Source organism: Phyllostomus hastatus, unplaced genomic scaffold (assembly GCF_019186645.2).
Source record: "Phyllostomus hastatus isolate PE091 unplaced genomic scaffold, TTU_PhHast_1.1 phas_scaffold_78, whole genome shotgun sequence".
NCBI lineage: Eukaryota > Metazoa > Chordata > Mammalia > Chiroptera > Phyllostomidae > Phyllostomus > Phyllostomus hastatus.
Genome location: NW_025334041.1, coordinates 7,059,183 through 7,074,797, shown reverse-complemented (window position 1 = coordinate 7,074,797; position 15,615 = coordinate 7,059,183). Strand labels below are relative to the sequence as shown.

Below are 15,615 nucleotides of genomic sequence, written 5' to 3'. Positions count from 1 at the left end.
GAGAGAGCCCAGAACAGTCTACAGTTGTCTGCAAGGACTTCTGGGGGTGGGAGCCTAACCAGCCACGGTGACCAGAGGCACTTACCTGCAGCAACGCAATTTTTAAACTGAAACATATCCATATATCGTGTGCAATTAGAAGTGATTTAGAAATAGAATTTACACCTGCTTCTTAGGCTGTTCCTAGGTTATTTGTGCGTGCATGCCTGTGTCTGTGAACGGCACCGAGCTTTCTGGGCACTGCGCTGCCCTGGTGAGCGTGGTAGAGAGGGAGGCAGGGAGTGGGATGAGGGGGAAATGGAAGAGATACTCTGTGATAAGTGTGCACAGAGGTGTGGCACGCTTGTTCGCCCACCTGTTGATCTGTGCCCAGCGGGCTGCAGGGAGTAGTGAGGGTGCTATACAAAACGACTCCTCCACCAGAGCATTTTAAGGGTGAAGAAATGGGAGGCAAAGAAACGTAAGTATCAGAAAACACATGAGGGGTGTTTTCAGCACCTGTAGCTGGGGGTGGAGGGCCTGCGACCCACAGCCAAGGGGACACATGGCCGGTTACACATCTCCCCATAGTCACTGGGTAAAAAAAACAAAAAATCCACTGCTTAGCTCAGGGCAAATGTGATGAGTTCTGAAAGACACTGTGCAATATTCTGAACAGTGTCCTAAATTACAGGGAAGGCAGCTCTGAATATTATTATAGTGTTCATTTAAATATGTAAAGCCATTTATTTCCTCACTACAAAATTAACAGAGGCTCCACACAGGCGCTCGGAAAACTGCCATTTCCAATGGCATCAGGGAAGCTGCAAGCGTAGAAACAGATCTTAGCCATTCTCCCTCCCTCCGCCCAACCCCACGGAGGTCCAGGAGGAAACACAAATACCTGGAAAGACCTGCAGCCGGGGTGGGAGAGCCAAGGAGAGAGGCCATCCCAACACCACACACCTCAAGGCATCTGCGCACACAGGGGGCAGATTTAACAAGATCGCCACCCACCTGGGAAAGCCGGGTGGCCTTGTAGGATGTGGCAAAGGTCCTCGTGGTTACAGGGTGAGGTAGTAGAGGCGTGAGAGGGGCCCTGCGCTAGAGCCGCCTTGGAGTGGCGGCTCCCAGGGACGGAAGGGCAGCTGTGAGGGGCAGGGTTAGGGGTGTATGTGACTGAGCGAGGGGGTGGGGGGCAGGAGAACAGGTACCCCAATGAGCACATCACCGCTTCAAGCCAGGCGGGTAAATCCGGGAGGGGGAGGGAAGTAGAAACTGGGGAGCACAGATCTATGGCAGGCAGTGTGCCGGCTTCTGTGTGAACCCTCTCTCCTTAACCCTGGCATCGGCCCTAGACGCAGGGCCTCCGACCCCCATTTCACAGATGGGGAAACGGAGGCTCCGAGGGGCCCCGAGTTCCTCTCGCATGGTGATTCTCTTCTACGCGAGACTCCAGGGGGGCTCCCCAGCAATGACCCCAGATGCCCCACCTCCCTCTCTTTCCTTTGAGCAGAAAAGCAAGCCAAGGTGCTCATCGCCACGGCCTGGATCCTCTCGTTCCTGTTCTCCATCCCCACCCTGATCATATTTGGGAAAAGGAAACTCGCCAACGGCGAAGTGCAGTGCTGGGCCCTGTGGCCCGACGACTCCTACTGGACGCCGTACATGACCGTCGTGGCCTGCCTGGTGTACTTCATCCCTCTGGCCATCATCAGGTGAGAGGCCCCCGGCCCGGCTCCCGCGGGAGCGCTCCCGGTCGGCCCACTGCCTCTCCCCCCACCCTGCAGGCCACTCCCAGCTCCTAGCGTCCCTGGGGGCACTGGCCAGGTCACGCACTCTCATCTAAAGCTTGTGCTGAGCCCAACTGCTCTGAGGTCGAGGAAGGGGCAGAAACTAGCGTTTTCGGAGTGTGTACTATGGGGCAGGCGTTGTGTGAAGTGGCTAACGGCTACCCCATTAACCGCGCTACAGCTCTCTGAAATAACTACTGCTGTGCTTATTCCATAAATGATAAAACTCAAGCTCAGAGAGGTCAAGTAACGTACTCAGCGTCACACAGGATTTGAACCCAGGTTTGTCTGATGTCATACCCTGCTCTTTCTCCAGCCTTTCAAATCTAAGGCATAGTACCAGTGTCAGAGATCTTCTCATTGAAAAGATAGACACGCTTGAAGCGAAACTGAGCAGGTAACACCGCAGAGATGCTACAGTGTGTGTGCAGTGAGGTCAGGTAGTGGCAGCGAACGTTTCTCGGAAGCCACCACTGAAGGATGGACAGATTTGGGTGGGAAAAGAGAAAAGTGGGAGAGACAGCTAGGCCCTGGTGACTGGAGGCCAGAGCGAGTGTGGTGACAGGGGAGGACAGGTGGGCAGAGCCAGAGGGAGAGAAGGTGATGAAACGCTCTTTCTGGATGGGGTGAAGCTTGGTTATGAAGGGCCTTAGCAACCAAGCCACAGCGTGTACCCTTTGTCCTCGGCCAGCAGTGGGCCAGAGCTGGCCTTTCAGCGGAGGCAGCCACGGCCACCGGGACGAGGCAGGGTCACCCCTGGCAGGGTGGCTCTGCACGGGTGGGGCAGTGCGGGGGGGAACCTGGGTGTTCGGTGTGCACGCTGATCCTGCATCCTCTGCGTGTCCCCAAGCCTGCCGTGGTGCGTCACATACTTTGTGACACAGGAAGGTCAGCCTTTGGTTTTCGGTGGTATAAATAATGCTGTGATAAAAAAAATAAATCCTTCTACTGAAAGTTACTCGAGCCTCTGATTATTGCTCAGAGCTCATCCGAGTCGAATTGCTAGATCAGACTTGAAGTTCGTTCTAAGACGGATGCATATTCATAAACTGTCCTCTGGGAAAGGTGCATGCCTGCCCACAGCAAAAAAGATCCCTGCTTCTCTTCCTGACCCAGCGGAAGGTGATACCCTTTCTTCATCAAATCTCTGCCAGTCATAGAATTTAAAGACAAATGATCTCATTGTTTCCACGGGCACTTGCATGTCACTAAGTGGTCAGGCATTTTCCAGGGGCCGTCTGGTATTAGAGGAATCTCTGGCTCTAGCTTGCTGCTCACCTTTACACTCAGAAAATACTGAAGCGAGAGAAATGTTCTCCATCCCGGGGTTCAGCCCCTGAAGTTTCTACAAGAACAGGCTCCGGGCTAAGAGGAGCGAAGTGACTTCCCTTCCATCGGAGCTCGCGCTGGGCGGAGTGATCCGCACAAGCAGCCCCACCGTCTTGCCGAGATCGGAGGCTGGCCCGTCAGCTCTGCTGCGTCGGCATCATTTATGCCTCAGTTAGGCATCAATTAACATCTGCAGCTCCTCTCGACTTCTGGTGCCCCTTCCTCTCCGCCCCGTTGAATCTGGGCGGAATCCTGGAGGAGAGATGAAGGTCATGTAGACAACCCGTTGAAGGGAAGTTGCAGCAGCGTCAGAAGGGGCACGCACGGGGGTGAGGGGAGACGCTTGTTCCAGGCGCAGGAACGCGTCTGGAAGGAGGCAGCTCAGGCCGTCGCAGGCAGCTGACGGATCGATTTTGGTGGCGGGGCAGGTCCTTGCCTCTCTCCTGATTGATTTCCTATCAGCTCCTGAAATCAGTCAAAACCCTTGCTCAGCGGGGGGGATACGTGCAGGAACCACGTGGCTCCCAGGTGCTGTCCAGCCACATGTGGCCTGTGGGTCTCTCGCGCTCTGAAGTGTCCCCATTAATCTGAGCTACTTCTTCCCCCCAGGCCGGCTCCGCAGACTTGCCGCAGCCCCACTTGTGTGGCTCTGCGCTGCGCAGGGGCAGAGTACAGCAGAACTTGATGACGAAAGGGGTGATTTCTAAAGCGGGCTCCTCATCAAGGCAAGACCTTCTTAAATCCGGGTCCTTGCTTCCAGCCCAGGCTGAACCACGAATACTCTGAGCGGCCTCCCTCCGCCCTGGAGCCTCTCGGAAGCGTTTCCTGTCTGCTCAGCCATGACCTTGACGTTTGCGTGGTCAGGCTCCTCCGGTGGGGTGGGGTGGGAGCATGGGGGTGCCGTCCGTCCCCCTGCTCGGCCCTTCTTGAAACAAGACCAGGCTCAGAGTGAACTTCCCAACAGATCCCTGGGAGAAGTTGCTACAATTTTCTCTCTCTCAGAATTCAAGTTCAACTCTTTTTCTCTAGTCACGCTTTGGCTCCCTGAGCTTGATTCTGTCGCTCGTGGTTCTTTTAGATGAGGTTAAACTCTCAATCCCAAGCCTAAGTAGGCGAAAGTCAAACAAGGGGATAACTCGCTTTGTTAACCATGTCTCATGCTTCACTGTCCCTCATGCATTGTATGTATATTATATGTGTATTGTGTGTATATTGTGTGTGTGTACACATATCCTTTCTGAATTCATAGGCAAATATATAGTTGTTTTAATTTGCATATTGTCATTGAAACCAAACACATTTTATACATTTATCTTTTTTGTTTTTTTAAATAAGTTTCCAGTTGATATTCTTTTACCCATTATTTCTCTATTTTATTTTCTCTGTACTAAAGATATTCTTTACATAATGAACTCTTCCTGTTTTTATGTGTTGAGAATATTTCCCTAGTTTGTCTTTTGCCTTTTTTGTGTTGAATATGGCTTTATTTTGCTTTCAGTTCATAAAACTGGCATAGTTAAGAAAAGCAGAGGAAGCATGAATAACCAAAATTAAAAATGAGAAATTCAAATAAAACGTTAAAAGAGTCAGAGAAAAGCACTTTGCAAAACTTTGTATAAAAACATGTGAACATATGAATGAAATGAATATGGCTTCTGTGTGTAGGACATAGACATTTTAAATGTTAGTGAAGCAATTTTCAGCAGGTGCGCCGCAAGAATTTTTAAAACCTGCAGTACCTGCCTGCTCAGTCAGGGGCACTGACCTCTTTTCCCTGAGACTGTCAAGGGAAAAAATTACAACAGCCAGCACAACCACAGTTGGCTGGTGTGAATGAGTCAAAATCATACCTATTTTTTATGGTCAGATCGGCAAAAAGTAGAATATGTTTTTTGGGTGTGCCATGGAATTTTAGTAATTAGTTTATGCATGCCACGAGATGAAAAAGTTGAATATTGCTTAGTGTATTCACAGCTACTCATGCGTCTGTTTCTGTTATCATTTCATTTGTTTTTTCAGGAAATTGCCCCTTCCATGTACTTATCTATGCTTTGATTTAACCTTTTATGATTTATTATATGAATTATTTGAAAATTATTTGACTGTTGGGAGCACATTAGAACTATCACTTTAAAGAGTCCATTTGATCTGACTTGCCGATTGTCCCCATGTCGGTTACCTTTGATGTCGGAGATGAATCAGAGGTCTGTTAACTGTGTTTCGTGACGCCAGGCCACGCACTCCCACACCACCTGTGGGGTAATCTGTCTTTTCTCCGTGGTATGAAGTGGGATTCTATCATATGCATATTTATATTATTTGTCCCAACACCACATACTGATTAATCTGTCTTTTCTCCGTGGTATGAAGTGGGATTCTATCATATGCATATTTATATTATTTCTTCCAACACCACTTACAAAATAATCTCTCTTTTCTCTGTGGTATGAAGTGGCAATTCTATCGTACATATTTATATTATAAATACTCTGTTATATTATAAATGCTCCACATGCAGACAATAAAATAGCTTTAGAGCTATTTCTTATACCGTAACCTTTTTTATGTGTTGTAAATATTTTCCTAGTTTGCCATTTTCTTCCTAATTTTGAACACGTATTTTAAATTTTTTTAGTTAATAGTGGTTGGCATAATTAAGGAGAGAACGCACAAACAACTAAAGTAGTGGCTTTTCTGCCCCTAATGCTGCATTGTTTTAATTACTGTAGCTTTGTGTACAGTGATATCTGTTAGGACGAGATTGCTGTCCCTTACAAATATTCCCAGCTATTCCAGGAGGTGCTGGGGACATGTTCCCCTTGCCCTGAGTTCTCCAGCCACCACAAACCATCTGCCATTCCAGGACAACCCCCCCAACTCCCGTCACCCCGAGCCTCTGTGCTTATCTCCCCTCCGCCTGAACCTCCTGCAAACTCACCGGCCTTGCTTCCGACAGGCTAGGCCCCCTTACTCGGCTCTCACATCAAACGCCACCTCGCCGTGGAGCTGTCCCTGCCAACCAGGCCACGCCCTGCCTCAGGGGTTCACTGCTCACCTCCACCCTCAGCTTGTCACGTCGCAGTGAAGGCTTTGAGGTGGTGTTGTCACCGCCTGCTGTGTGGCCGTAGTTCCTGAGTACAGGAACTGGTGGCTCTTAATTTCTGGGTTCCAAATCCAGCACGTAGTGGACACCTCATTAACGTTGGGTGGAATAAACAACGCAGGCCTGACCGACACGCTGACCTGTCGCAGGACCCGGGCTCACACCACTCTTACACACACACACCCCTAACATGGGCGTGGCGGTCCATTTAGTGCCCAGACCCACTTCTGGCCTGCGGGAGACCCTCCGCACATCCGTGTGATGGGAAGAAGGGAGGGGGAAAGAAAGGCAGGAAAGAGGGGGAGGGGGTCGCATGGTCTGCGGCAAACTCACGAGCGACAGTGAATGGACGAGGATTTGACTGCTCTGTCCTCAGTTGAATCAGCTCCCGGGACTCGGAGTCAGAGGGACTGACTACAAAGGCAGCAGCATGTTTTTCTGGGTCAGCACAGCTTCTGCTGTTTCCAAAGTCACTTGTCATAACTCTCCAGCCATCGCTGGGGAGGTTATTAGCCCTGGTGTGATTGCTTGGCTTTAGTCGTGGTTATTTTCTTGATACCTCACTGATTTCTCACTCTCCTATCATTTTTATCTCTGTGAGATCAAGGTAGAGGCAGCAAAGATCCATGGCCGACAATTGCGAAGGAGTAAGTGGAAAAAGGCCTGTTTGTCACGGAGCGCTGATTGGTGTTATACGAAACAAATCCATTTATTTTGCTCTGGGAATGGGGCTCAGGCTGGGAAAGCCCCATGCTGAGGTGGTTACAGCCCAGTGGAGTCCAAGGCCTTTGGTGGAAAAAGGGGGGTCAGGCATCTGGTCAGCACAGCCATGGGCACGGGGTCCGAGACCAAGGAGGATGACGATCCACCACATCGGGGAAGGAAGTAACTTCTTATATGCTGTTACTTTCATGCCTCTTCCCATTCGCTCGTTATTTCTAGAAATACCTGCAGGGCGCCTGCCTTCTGCCAGACATGGGGCCAGGCAAGGGGGCGACAGAAGTGACCAGACGTACATGGTGTGTGAGTCCAGGAAACTCCTTGTATCACACCGGGGGCTGCCAACTAAGAGAGAAGTTATAACCCAGGGCGATGAGTGTTAGGGCGGCGTACACAGAGAGTCCCATGGGACTCAAGCAGGGGCCGCTAATCTCATCTTGAGATCAAAGAGAGCATTCAGGGAGTAACTAGAACCATAGATACAATAAGCACAGCCCACAAAGGGACCTGCACACCTTCCCTGCTGAGGACAGCGTCCCCTGCTGGTGAACAAGACTTTGCAGCCAGGGGCCCCAGACTGCAGCCCCGCTCTGCCATCCGCCAGTTGTCTGAGCTCAGAGGAGACACAGAAGCTCTCAAAACCAAAGCCTTCCCGGTAGAAAACGGGAATAATGCTAGCGCCAACCATATAAAGTACCTGGAGAGGGTTTCCGTAAAGGGTTTGGCATGACGGCTGGTTGACGGTCGTGGCGAGCAAAACGCTGCTATTGTCATGGTAACATCTTGCGAGAGTTCTGGCGGCCAGCAGACCCGGTCTGCACTCTGGTCTCTGACACTTCCTAGGCATGGGACTTCAGCCTCGTCGTCCATACAGTGGGGACAATAAATTCTCCTTCCCCTTGATCCCACATAAAATCATAAAAGAAGAACTTGCAGGGAACAAACACCATTATCAGCAGGGAGGAAGCAGTTCCCATCTTGCACCCGGCACCGTGTTTGTTAACCAGCAGAGTTAATGTCAAGCGCTTTACAGAGGGGCGAGCGCAGAGCAGGGCTCGGCGCCGGCCGCCGCCGCACTGACCGCCCCCTACGTGAGCGGGCGCCGGCGCGGGAGGCCGGGCACGGGACTCTGTTCCCATCTGAGGATGCCTGCACCACGTGGCTTCAGCTGCTTTCAGAGCATCTTCTGTCCTCTCTATCATGGGGCCACACCACAGTAGTCATTCCACTAAGAGATGGAATAAAATTCAAGGACGATTGAGTCCGTTTATACTCCCAGGGTTATTACCATCTTTCATTCTGTCTGGCGCAATAGCGTCCTATCTGCTCTCACCCCTTCAAGTTCTATATTCTATTCCATGCGACAGCCAGAGCCATCATTTTGTTTGGAAAATTGCTAAGCACACAAAAGAGTATGAAATGAAAAATAAAAATATTCCTCCCACTGCACCCTGCCTTGTCTTGCTTCTCAGAGGTAGTGCTGTTAAGAATTTTTTTGTATGCCTTGCCAGAACTGTTCAGTTCAGTTACTGGCATCTACATCTACACAGGAACAACGTATCCATGCTAAAAAAATGTCTGACCTTTGAAAGCCGTGTTAATCAGGAAGGCTTCACCTTCCTGATGAATGCCTGTCAGGAAATTTCCATCGTTTCAGAATGAAGTTCAAAGCCTCTAACCCCGTGAACGAGGCCACCCTCCTCCAGGGTCACACACGCCGCCTGCACACAGCCTTTGCCCACACTGGCCTTCTCTACGTTCTTCCCATGGGCCGCGCTCCCTCCTGCCTCTGAGCCTTTGCACATACTGTTCCCTCTGCTGGGATGATCACCCACCCTCCACATTTGAAACACCAGTTTCTCCGTCAGATCTTAGCTGAGAGCTCCCCTCTTCTGGGAAGGTATCTCTGACCCCCCAGAACAAGTCAGGGCCCCTGTCATTCATTTGCATGTCACCCTCCATTATATCTCCATAGCATGGGCCCCTTTGTCATCACACACAGTGTGTCATATAGGCCGGATGCTAAAAATCAAGGGGAGGAAGGCTGCGGAAGACGGGAGGAGGCTCTGGGTGCCCTGCAGAAGAGACTGGGCATTATTGTCTTATAGAGAAGCAGGGGGACTGGTGGGCTCTAAAGCCAGGCCGTGGCTCTCTGCCCCACGCATCCGCTCAGAGGCTGGGGTGAGCATTGCAGCTGGTAGCAGAGCAGGGGCCTCAGAAGACTGTGGCCATCATCAGGCAAGAGGTCATAAGGGGTGCTCCCTTTGGCAGCAAGGGTACGAACATTGGGGCGATGCTGGGATTAGTATGGCCTCTGGGTAAGGATGACACCTGCATTCATGAAGCTTTCCCTATTTTTGTGTTTAATGGATACAGAGTTTCCGTCTGGAATGACGAAAAAGCTCCGGAAGTGCCCGGCAGTGACGGGTGCACAGCAGAGAGAACGCACTTGGTGCTCCTGGACCGTGCACATCCCAAGGGCTAAAATGGCCAATTTCATTTATGTTTCTTTTCTCACAGTAAAAGCTCATCAACATATGCAAAAAGAGATTGTAGGGTCCTGAAGAACAGGAACGGAGAGGAAGGGATAGACAGTAGAGACATTTTGAAGGCACAATCCGCAGAACTTGCTAATTAGTTAGAAGAAAGAAATGAGGAAGAGAGAGGAGACAGACATAATTCACAGGTCTCTGATACGTGACTGTTACACTCTGAGATGTGGCCTGATTCAGGCAATAAATCAAAGGGACACCCTCCTTATTAGGCATTTTCTGGGCTAACAATAAAGCTGGCGCTTGCTTTCTATTTGCTTGGCCCTTTAAAGATGAGGTGGGGGTGACTTAGGCCCGAACCCCTAACACATAAGACTGTTCTTAATTTCACTCATGTATGTGGTCGATGGTCAATAGATACTTGAATTCTTGGTCACTTAAGTGCCGGGCTTGCAATTATAACATACAGCACTTCAAGGCACTTGAAATACAAAGGCCTTTTATGTCATTTACCTGGGAACAAGTTTCCCTGCTCTAACAAACACTCAAAGGAAAGAGCAGACTCACTAGTAATTTTTTTCTCATTTTTTTCTTTAATGGAGACATACAGATTCCAGCAACATCCCTGGGCAGGTGCACGAAAAGAAAGGGGGATGTTCCCACAAGGCCTCGAGCGTCCTCGGAGCACTCAGAGGAGTTAGCTCAACGAGACAGGAAAAGCATTAAGAGGCAGAGCATTGTAACACAGTCATTAATTAAGTTATATTCTAAAATTCGTTAAAAACAATTAGTGCTTTGTCGACTGCTGCAAATTGGAGCTCAGATTTTTTTTTTAACCAGTGATTCTCAAGAGGGAAGTTGGCGTGGTTTTAAAATAAATCAGTGCTGCCCTGACTGGCGTGACTGGGCTGGGTATCATCCCACAGAGCAAAAGGTCGCTGGTTTGCTTCCCGGTGAGGGCACAGGCCTGGGTTGCAGGTTTGGTCCCTGGTCAGGGCGCGCATGAGAACAAGCAATCGATATTTCTCTCCCACATCGATGTTTCTCTCCCTCTCTGTCTCCATCCCTTCCCCTCTCTCTAAAAAATAAATAAATAAATAAAATAAAGTAGTGCTTTCTTTCCAAGCTTTTAGTCAAGATACTTAATGTATCTGAAATGTCAAATTATGTGAAAGAAGGGTTTTAATTTTTACATTTATCAAAGCGAACACAGGACACACAATTTGCTGATGCTTTTGAGTCGTTAACACATTGATTTCCTGTTAGGCAGATCACATCTCACGAGAGCAGATGTGACATTACGTGAAAAACAAGGAGGAAGGAGGGACAGAAACTGACATCTCCTGGGTCTCTGCTAATTTTTAAGCACTGTGCTTGGCCCTTTAAATGATGTCACAGTTGACCTCTAGAAAGTCTCAAGAGGTTTGTATTTTTAATCCACCTTACAGTTTCCGCTGGGGCCCTCTGTCTTCGTTCATTTGGGCAGCTGCAACAAGGCACGCAGACCACGCAAAACAGACAAGTGTTTCTCACAGGTCTGGAGGCTGGAAGTCTGCAGCCAGGGTGCCAGCCGGGTTCCGTGAGGGCCCTCCTCCAGGCTGCAGACTTCTCCGTGTCCTTGCGGGGGTGGGAATACTCCCCAGGGTCCCTTTCACAAGGGCACTAATCCCAGTCCTGAGGGCCCCACCCTGATGACCTAAGCACCTCACCAAGACCCCACCCCCAAACACCATCACCCTGGGCATTAGGGTTTCAACCCGAGTTCTGGAAGGACACGTGCCTTCAGCCTCTATTACTCAGCGCATTTGTCATCTCTTGCTTGATAACAAATGGTCTCGAGCCTGATGACTTAGAACAACGTGCTTTATTATCCCATAGTACTTGTGCATCAGCAGTCTGTACGTGGCTTCTCTGGGCTGTCTGCTGAGGCAAGGTGAGAGTCAAGGTGTCGCCAGGCCTGGGTGCCCATCAGAGGCCCAACTGGAGGAGGGTCTTTTTTCCATCCCTCATGGGTTCTCGGCAGAATTAATTTCCTGATGCTGTAGGACTTAAAATCCTGCAGTCCCGGGAAATTAGTTGATCCTTCCAAGCCGGTGATGGAGATAGAAACTAGCAGGGCAGACGCCACACTCTTACGTAATCAGGGACAGCTGATCACCTTCATCCCAATGCATGGGTTGGAAGCAAGTCATGGGCCCCATCACACTCAGCGGGGGAGGACCACACAAATGCCTGCGCCCCAGAGGCAAAAATTACGGGGCCACAGTGAAGACTGTGTAAACTCAAGGTCACACAACCAGCAAGCAGTAGAGCCGGTTACAAATCTAAAACTTTCTGACACTAAACCCTGTGTCTGGCTTCCAGCCTCAGCTATACCTCTAACCACTGGGATGACCTTGGGGAACTTGAACTCCACCAGCCTTAGCCTCCTGACTTAAAGAAGAAGGAGCCCCAGCCAACCGGCCTTTCAGGGGGCTTTCAGTGTCCACCTGCTTGTGACTCTATAATCCGCACATACAGAGTGACCCCTCCTCCCTACCTCACGCTCAGAGAGTGGGAGCAGTCCTCTCTCTGTGTCTTCCCCACGGGGAACCACCGGCCACTTTCACGTGACCTCTGCTCCTTTCCACAGCGTCATCTACGCCATTGTGATCCGAACCATTTGGACCAAGAGCAAGGCCCACGAGATAGTGATCTCCAGCTGCTCAGGTAAGTCTCTCTCCTGAAACCGCCCCCCCCCCCCCGCTCTTGGCTCATCTCGCCTCTGCAGAGGTTCTCCCCAGCGAACGTGAGCTTGGGCTCTGGGTGTGCACTGTTACGTCGGGGCCCAGCGGGCAGATGGGACCCCTGGCGGCTGCCCCAGGCAGCCCGGCCTCCTCCACCTGGCCTCCCTGGGAGCTGGGGGAAGGGCGGGGGACTTGGAGCCTGGCCACGCTTTGGCAGCACAGGGCTGCTGGGAAATGGCCCAGCTGTGAAGAAACTCCTGCTGGTCTGGTCCCTGTCCCCTGGTTTTCCTCAAACAGCAAGAGCAGTCAGAGAGCATACATACAAGTGCATTTATTTTATCCACTGCTAGTGGCTCTGGCCAAAAGTAAGAATATTTGTCTGAAAAAACAAGGGTGGATGAGCACGTCTGTCCTCTCTTCAATGTCAGATGCAGACAGGTGCAAGGCCAGGTGGGCTGAGGTCTTCCTGTCCTTTCAGGCTGGGGTCAGGTTGGCTTCAATCCCTGTCCCGTGACAGTTCCGGGGGGTGGAGGGGCGGTGGGCAGTGTGTCCCTCCCTGCCTGTCGCTCTGCGCTCTCACCCTCACTGTCTCACCTAGAGCTCTCTGCTCCCCCAGCTCCTGGTCCAAAGGGCCAGGGTGCAACCCACCTCATTTCCCCTGAACACGTCACCCACAAGAGTGAATAGAGCAAGTGCTACTGGAGGGGCGAGGTGCCCCAGCGCTGCCACGCTCTGTGCGCTACCCCACCACCCAGGGCACCTCCCACCGCCCGCGTCCTGTTCTCAGCAGACCTTTCGCCAGTGTGGCAGGGCCCCAGTTGCTCCCCAGGGTCCGCCTGGCCCTGCCACTAGATTTTGCAGCCCCTGTGCTGTTGGGTCCCCCATACTCCTGGGTACAAAACAGTGCAAAGCCACACGGAGGCCAGTTTTCCCACTGGCACGCAGTACCCCATTCCCCCTTCCCAAAGGTGGAAGGGGGGGCCGTCCATTTTCCTTCTTTAACACGAATTTGTGTCTCCATTCTACCTATTTTTTTTTGTTGTTGCCTCTATCCTTCTGTCACCACCAGCAATGGCCCTGCTGGAGTGCGGAGCAGATGGTAGTCTGAGAAGCCCGCACACTCTCTGTGTCGCACTCACAAATGAACTCACTTCGTTTCCTATCTGGCATCCCAGCCCAGCAGCTCTGGAGTTGGCTGGGAGACGGGCTCCCGGGCGGCGTTAGCGCGCCAGGGGGACGGCTCGGCAGCAGGGACGTCAGCCATAATTAGCGTGAACAGAAGCTCGCTCTGTAAACACGGGCTGCAACATTCGAGTCATCGTTAGTTTGACAACCACGCTTCTCCCTGGCAAACGTGTCTAGCTGCCCCCTCTGAAAGGCTGGCAGAAAGACACAATACCTACTAAACGATCGGAAGACTTTCCCACAAATACGTGTGGAGGACGAGAGGTAGGGACGAGGAGGTTCCCAAACTTGTGCTTCACGAGCCGGCGTGGTCTGGGCGCCCAGGGTATCTGTCTGCTCCTGTGAAATGGTAGATTTGGTGCATGGGGGGCAAGAGGTGGGGGAGCCACACCCGTGGAAGGGGCAAAGTATAACATCTGGATATATAACTGTGTCTGGCCATCATGACTTGGAAGACATGGTGTGATTCTTGCTGAACCCAAACTGCAGGCTAAGTGAAGTAGCATGAGCTGGAAGAGAGATGGAAGCGCTTTGGGTTAGGAACTGGGTTTGGGTCCTGTTGACTTCTAGCTGAATGAGCTTCAGACATGCCCATTGCCCCAGCCGGAGTGGCTCAGTGGGGTGGGCGCTGTCACGCAAAGCTAAAGGTCGCCGGTTTGATTCCCAGTCAGGGCACGTGCCTGGGTGGCGGGTTCAGTCCCCAGTCGGGGCACGTAGGGAGAGCAGCCAGTTGATGCTTCTCTCTCTCATCCATGTGTTTCTCCCTCTCTTTCTCTCTAAAAGTAAGTAAATAAATAAACCCATAATTTAGAAAAGGAAGCCCAATGAACTACCCAAGCACCTTTCTCCATCAACGCACGTGGGTAAAATGGCTTCTCTGCAGACAACCACATTTAGCAAGAGACATAAGAAACTTCGTGGAAAAGATGTAAAGCTGTAAATCAATGGCTCTTACGACACGTTCCTGCATGGTGAGACTCAACAGCATAAACACGTCAGTTCCCTGCCTAATCTACAGTTCCAATCAAAACTGAAATGGGACATTTTATTGAGCTTGACAATCCAATTTTGAGAGATACATGGACATTTCGGGAGCCAAGAATAGCTAGGGCACTCCCGGTGAAGTAGGACTGGATAGGGAGGTTGACTGCACTAAATATTAAGATTTATCATAAAGTCAGAGGGACTAACAGGATGCAGTGTTGACACAGTGCAGTAGGCACCTAGAAACTAAAGCAGCCCCAAAGCAGACCTACGCAGACATGAGGACTTGGTAGATGTCAGAAGATCACAGGGAATGAAATGAAATTGGATTTTCGCCTCTATTCACAGGCGAAACAAATTCCAGGTAAATTTGAGACTTAAGTATGAAATATGTGACTTTTAAAACTTGTAAAAAAAAAAAAGGTGATACCTTTATGATATTGAAGTAAGGGTTTCTTTTCTTTTCTTTTTTTTTTAACATCAATGTGTGTTTGCCTCTCACATACCCTGCACTGGGGACTTGGCCCACAACCCAGGCATGTGCCCTGACTGGGAATTGAACTGGTGACCCTTTGTTTCACAGGCCAGATCTCAATCCACTGAGCCACACCAGCCAGAGCTGGAGTAAGGAAGAGTTTCTTAAACAAGGTACAAGATACATGAAGCCACAAAAGTGATGATGGATAAATCTGACTCTGTTAATATTTAAAAAGTCAAACCACAAAGTGGGAGAAATTTGTGTAACATATTACCTGGGAAAACATTATTATTCAGAATTTTCTAGAATACCTGAAATCAATAAAGAAAAATTTTAAAGCTAAATAGGAAAAAATGAGCCAGACACAGGCTTCTGACAGAAGGGAAAAGAACAATGGCCAAAAATGATTCTCAGCCTCACGGATAATCAGAAAAGAACTCATTTAAATCTCAGTTAGATACAATCTTCTACCCACAGGATGAATAACAATTTTAAAGTCTGGTGTTTCTGTGTTGACAAAGATAGAAAGCTGATGGTTGATTTGGCAATATTATTTCTCACACACCTAGCAGGCTTCTGACCTACTTGCGTCCAGTTGGTTTCCTGCGGGGGGCGGCGGGGGCGGGGGGGGATCCACAGCCGGAACGCCTTTACTAACACAGCCCTCAGGTCTGACTGTCCTGTGCCCCCTCGCCCTGCCCCTTCGTGCTCGCTTGAGGCCGTGGGAAGCAGGTGAGAGGCTGTGTCCCCAGTCTGCTCTTTGTCTCAGGAATGACTCATCTGGGCCTTTGCTGGTCACGATCTCACGATGTTCTGGCTTAAGGTG

At 50.4% G+C, this 15,615-nt stretch overlaps 1 protein-coding gene across 1 annotated transcript in view; it reads left to right on the top strand.

The window, feature by feature from the left end:
- Window positions 1-15,615, top strand: part of NPSR1 (neuropeptide S receptor 1) — a 101,354-nt gene that overhangs the window by 76,612 nt on the left and 9,127 nt on the right. Inside the window, exons 5-6 of the mRNA XM_045828423.1 lie at window positions 1,496-1,697; window positions 12,049-12,125. Of these exons, the coding sequence (XP_045684379.1) occupies window positions 1,496-1,697; window positions 12,049-12,125 (279 nt within the window). The remainder of the gene's footprint in view (window positions 1-1,495; window positions 1,698-12,048; window positions 12,126-15,615) is intronic.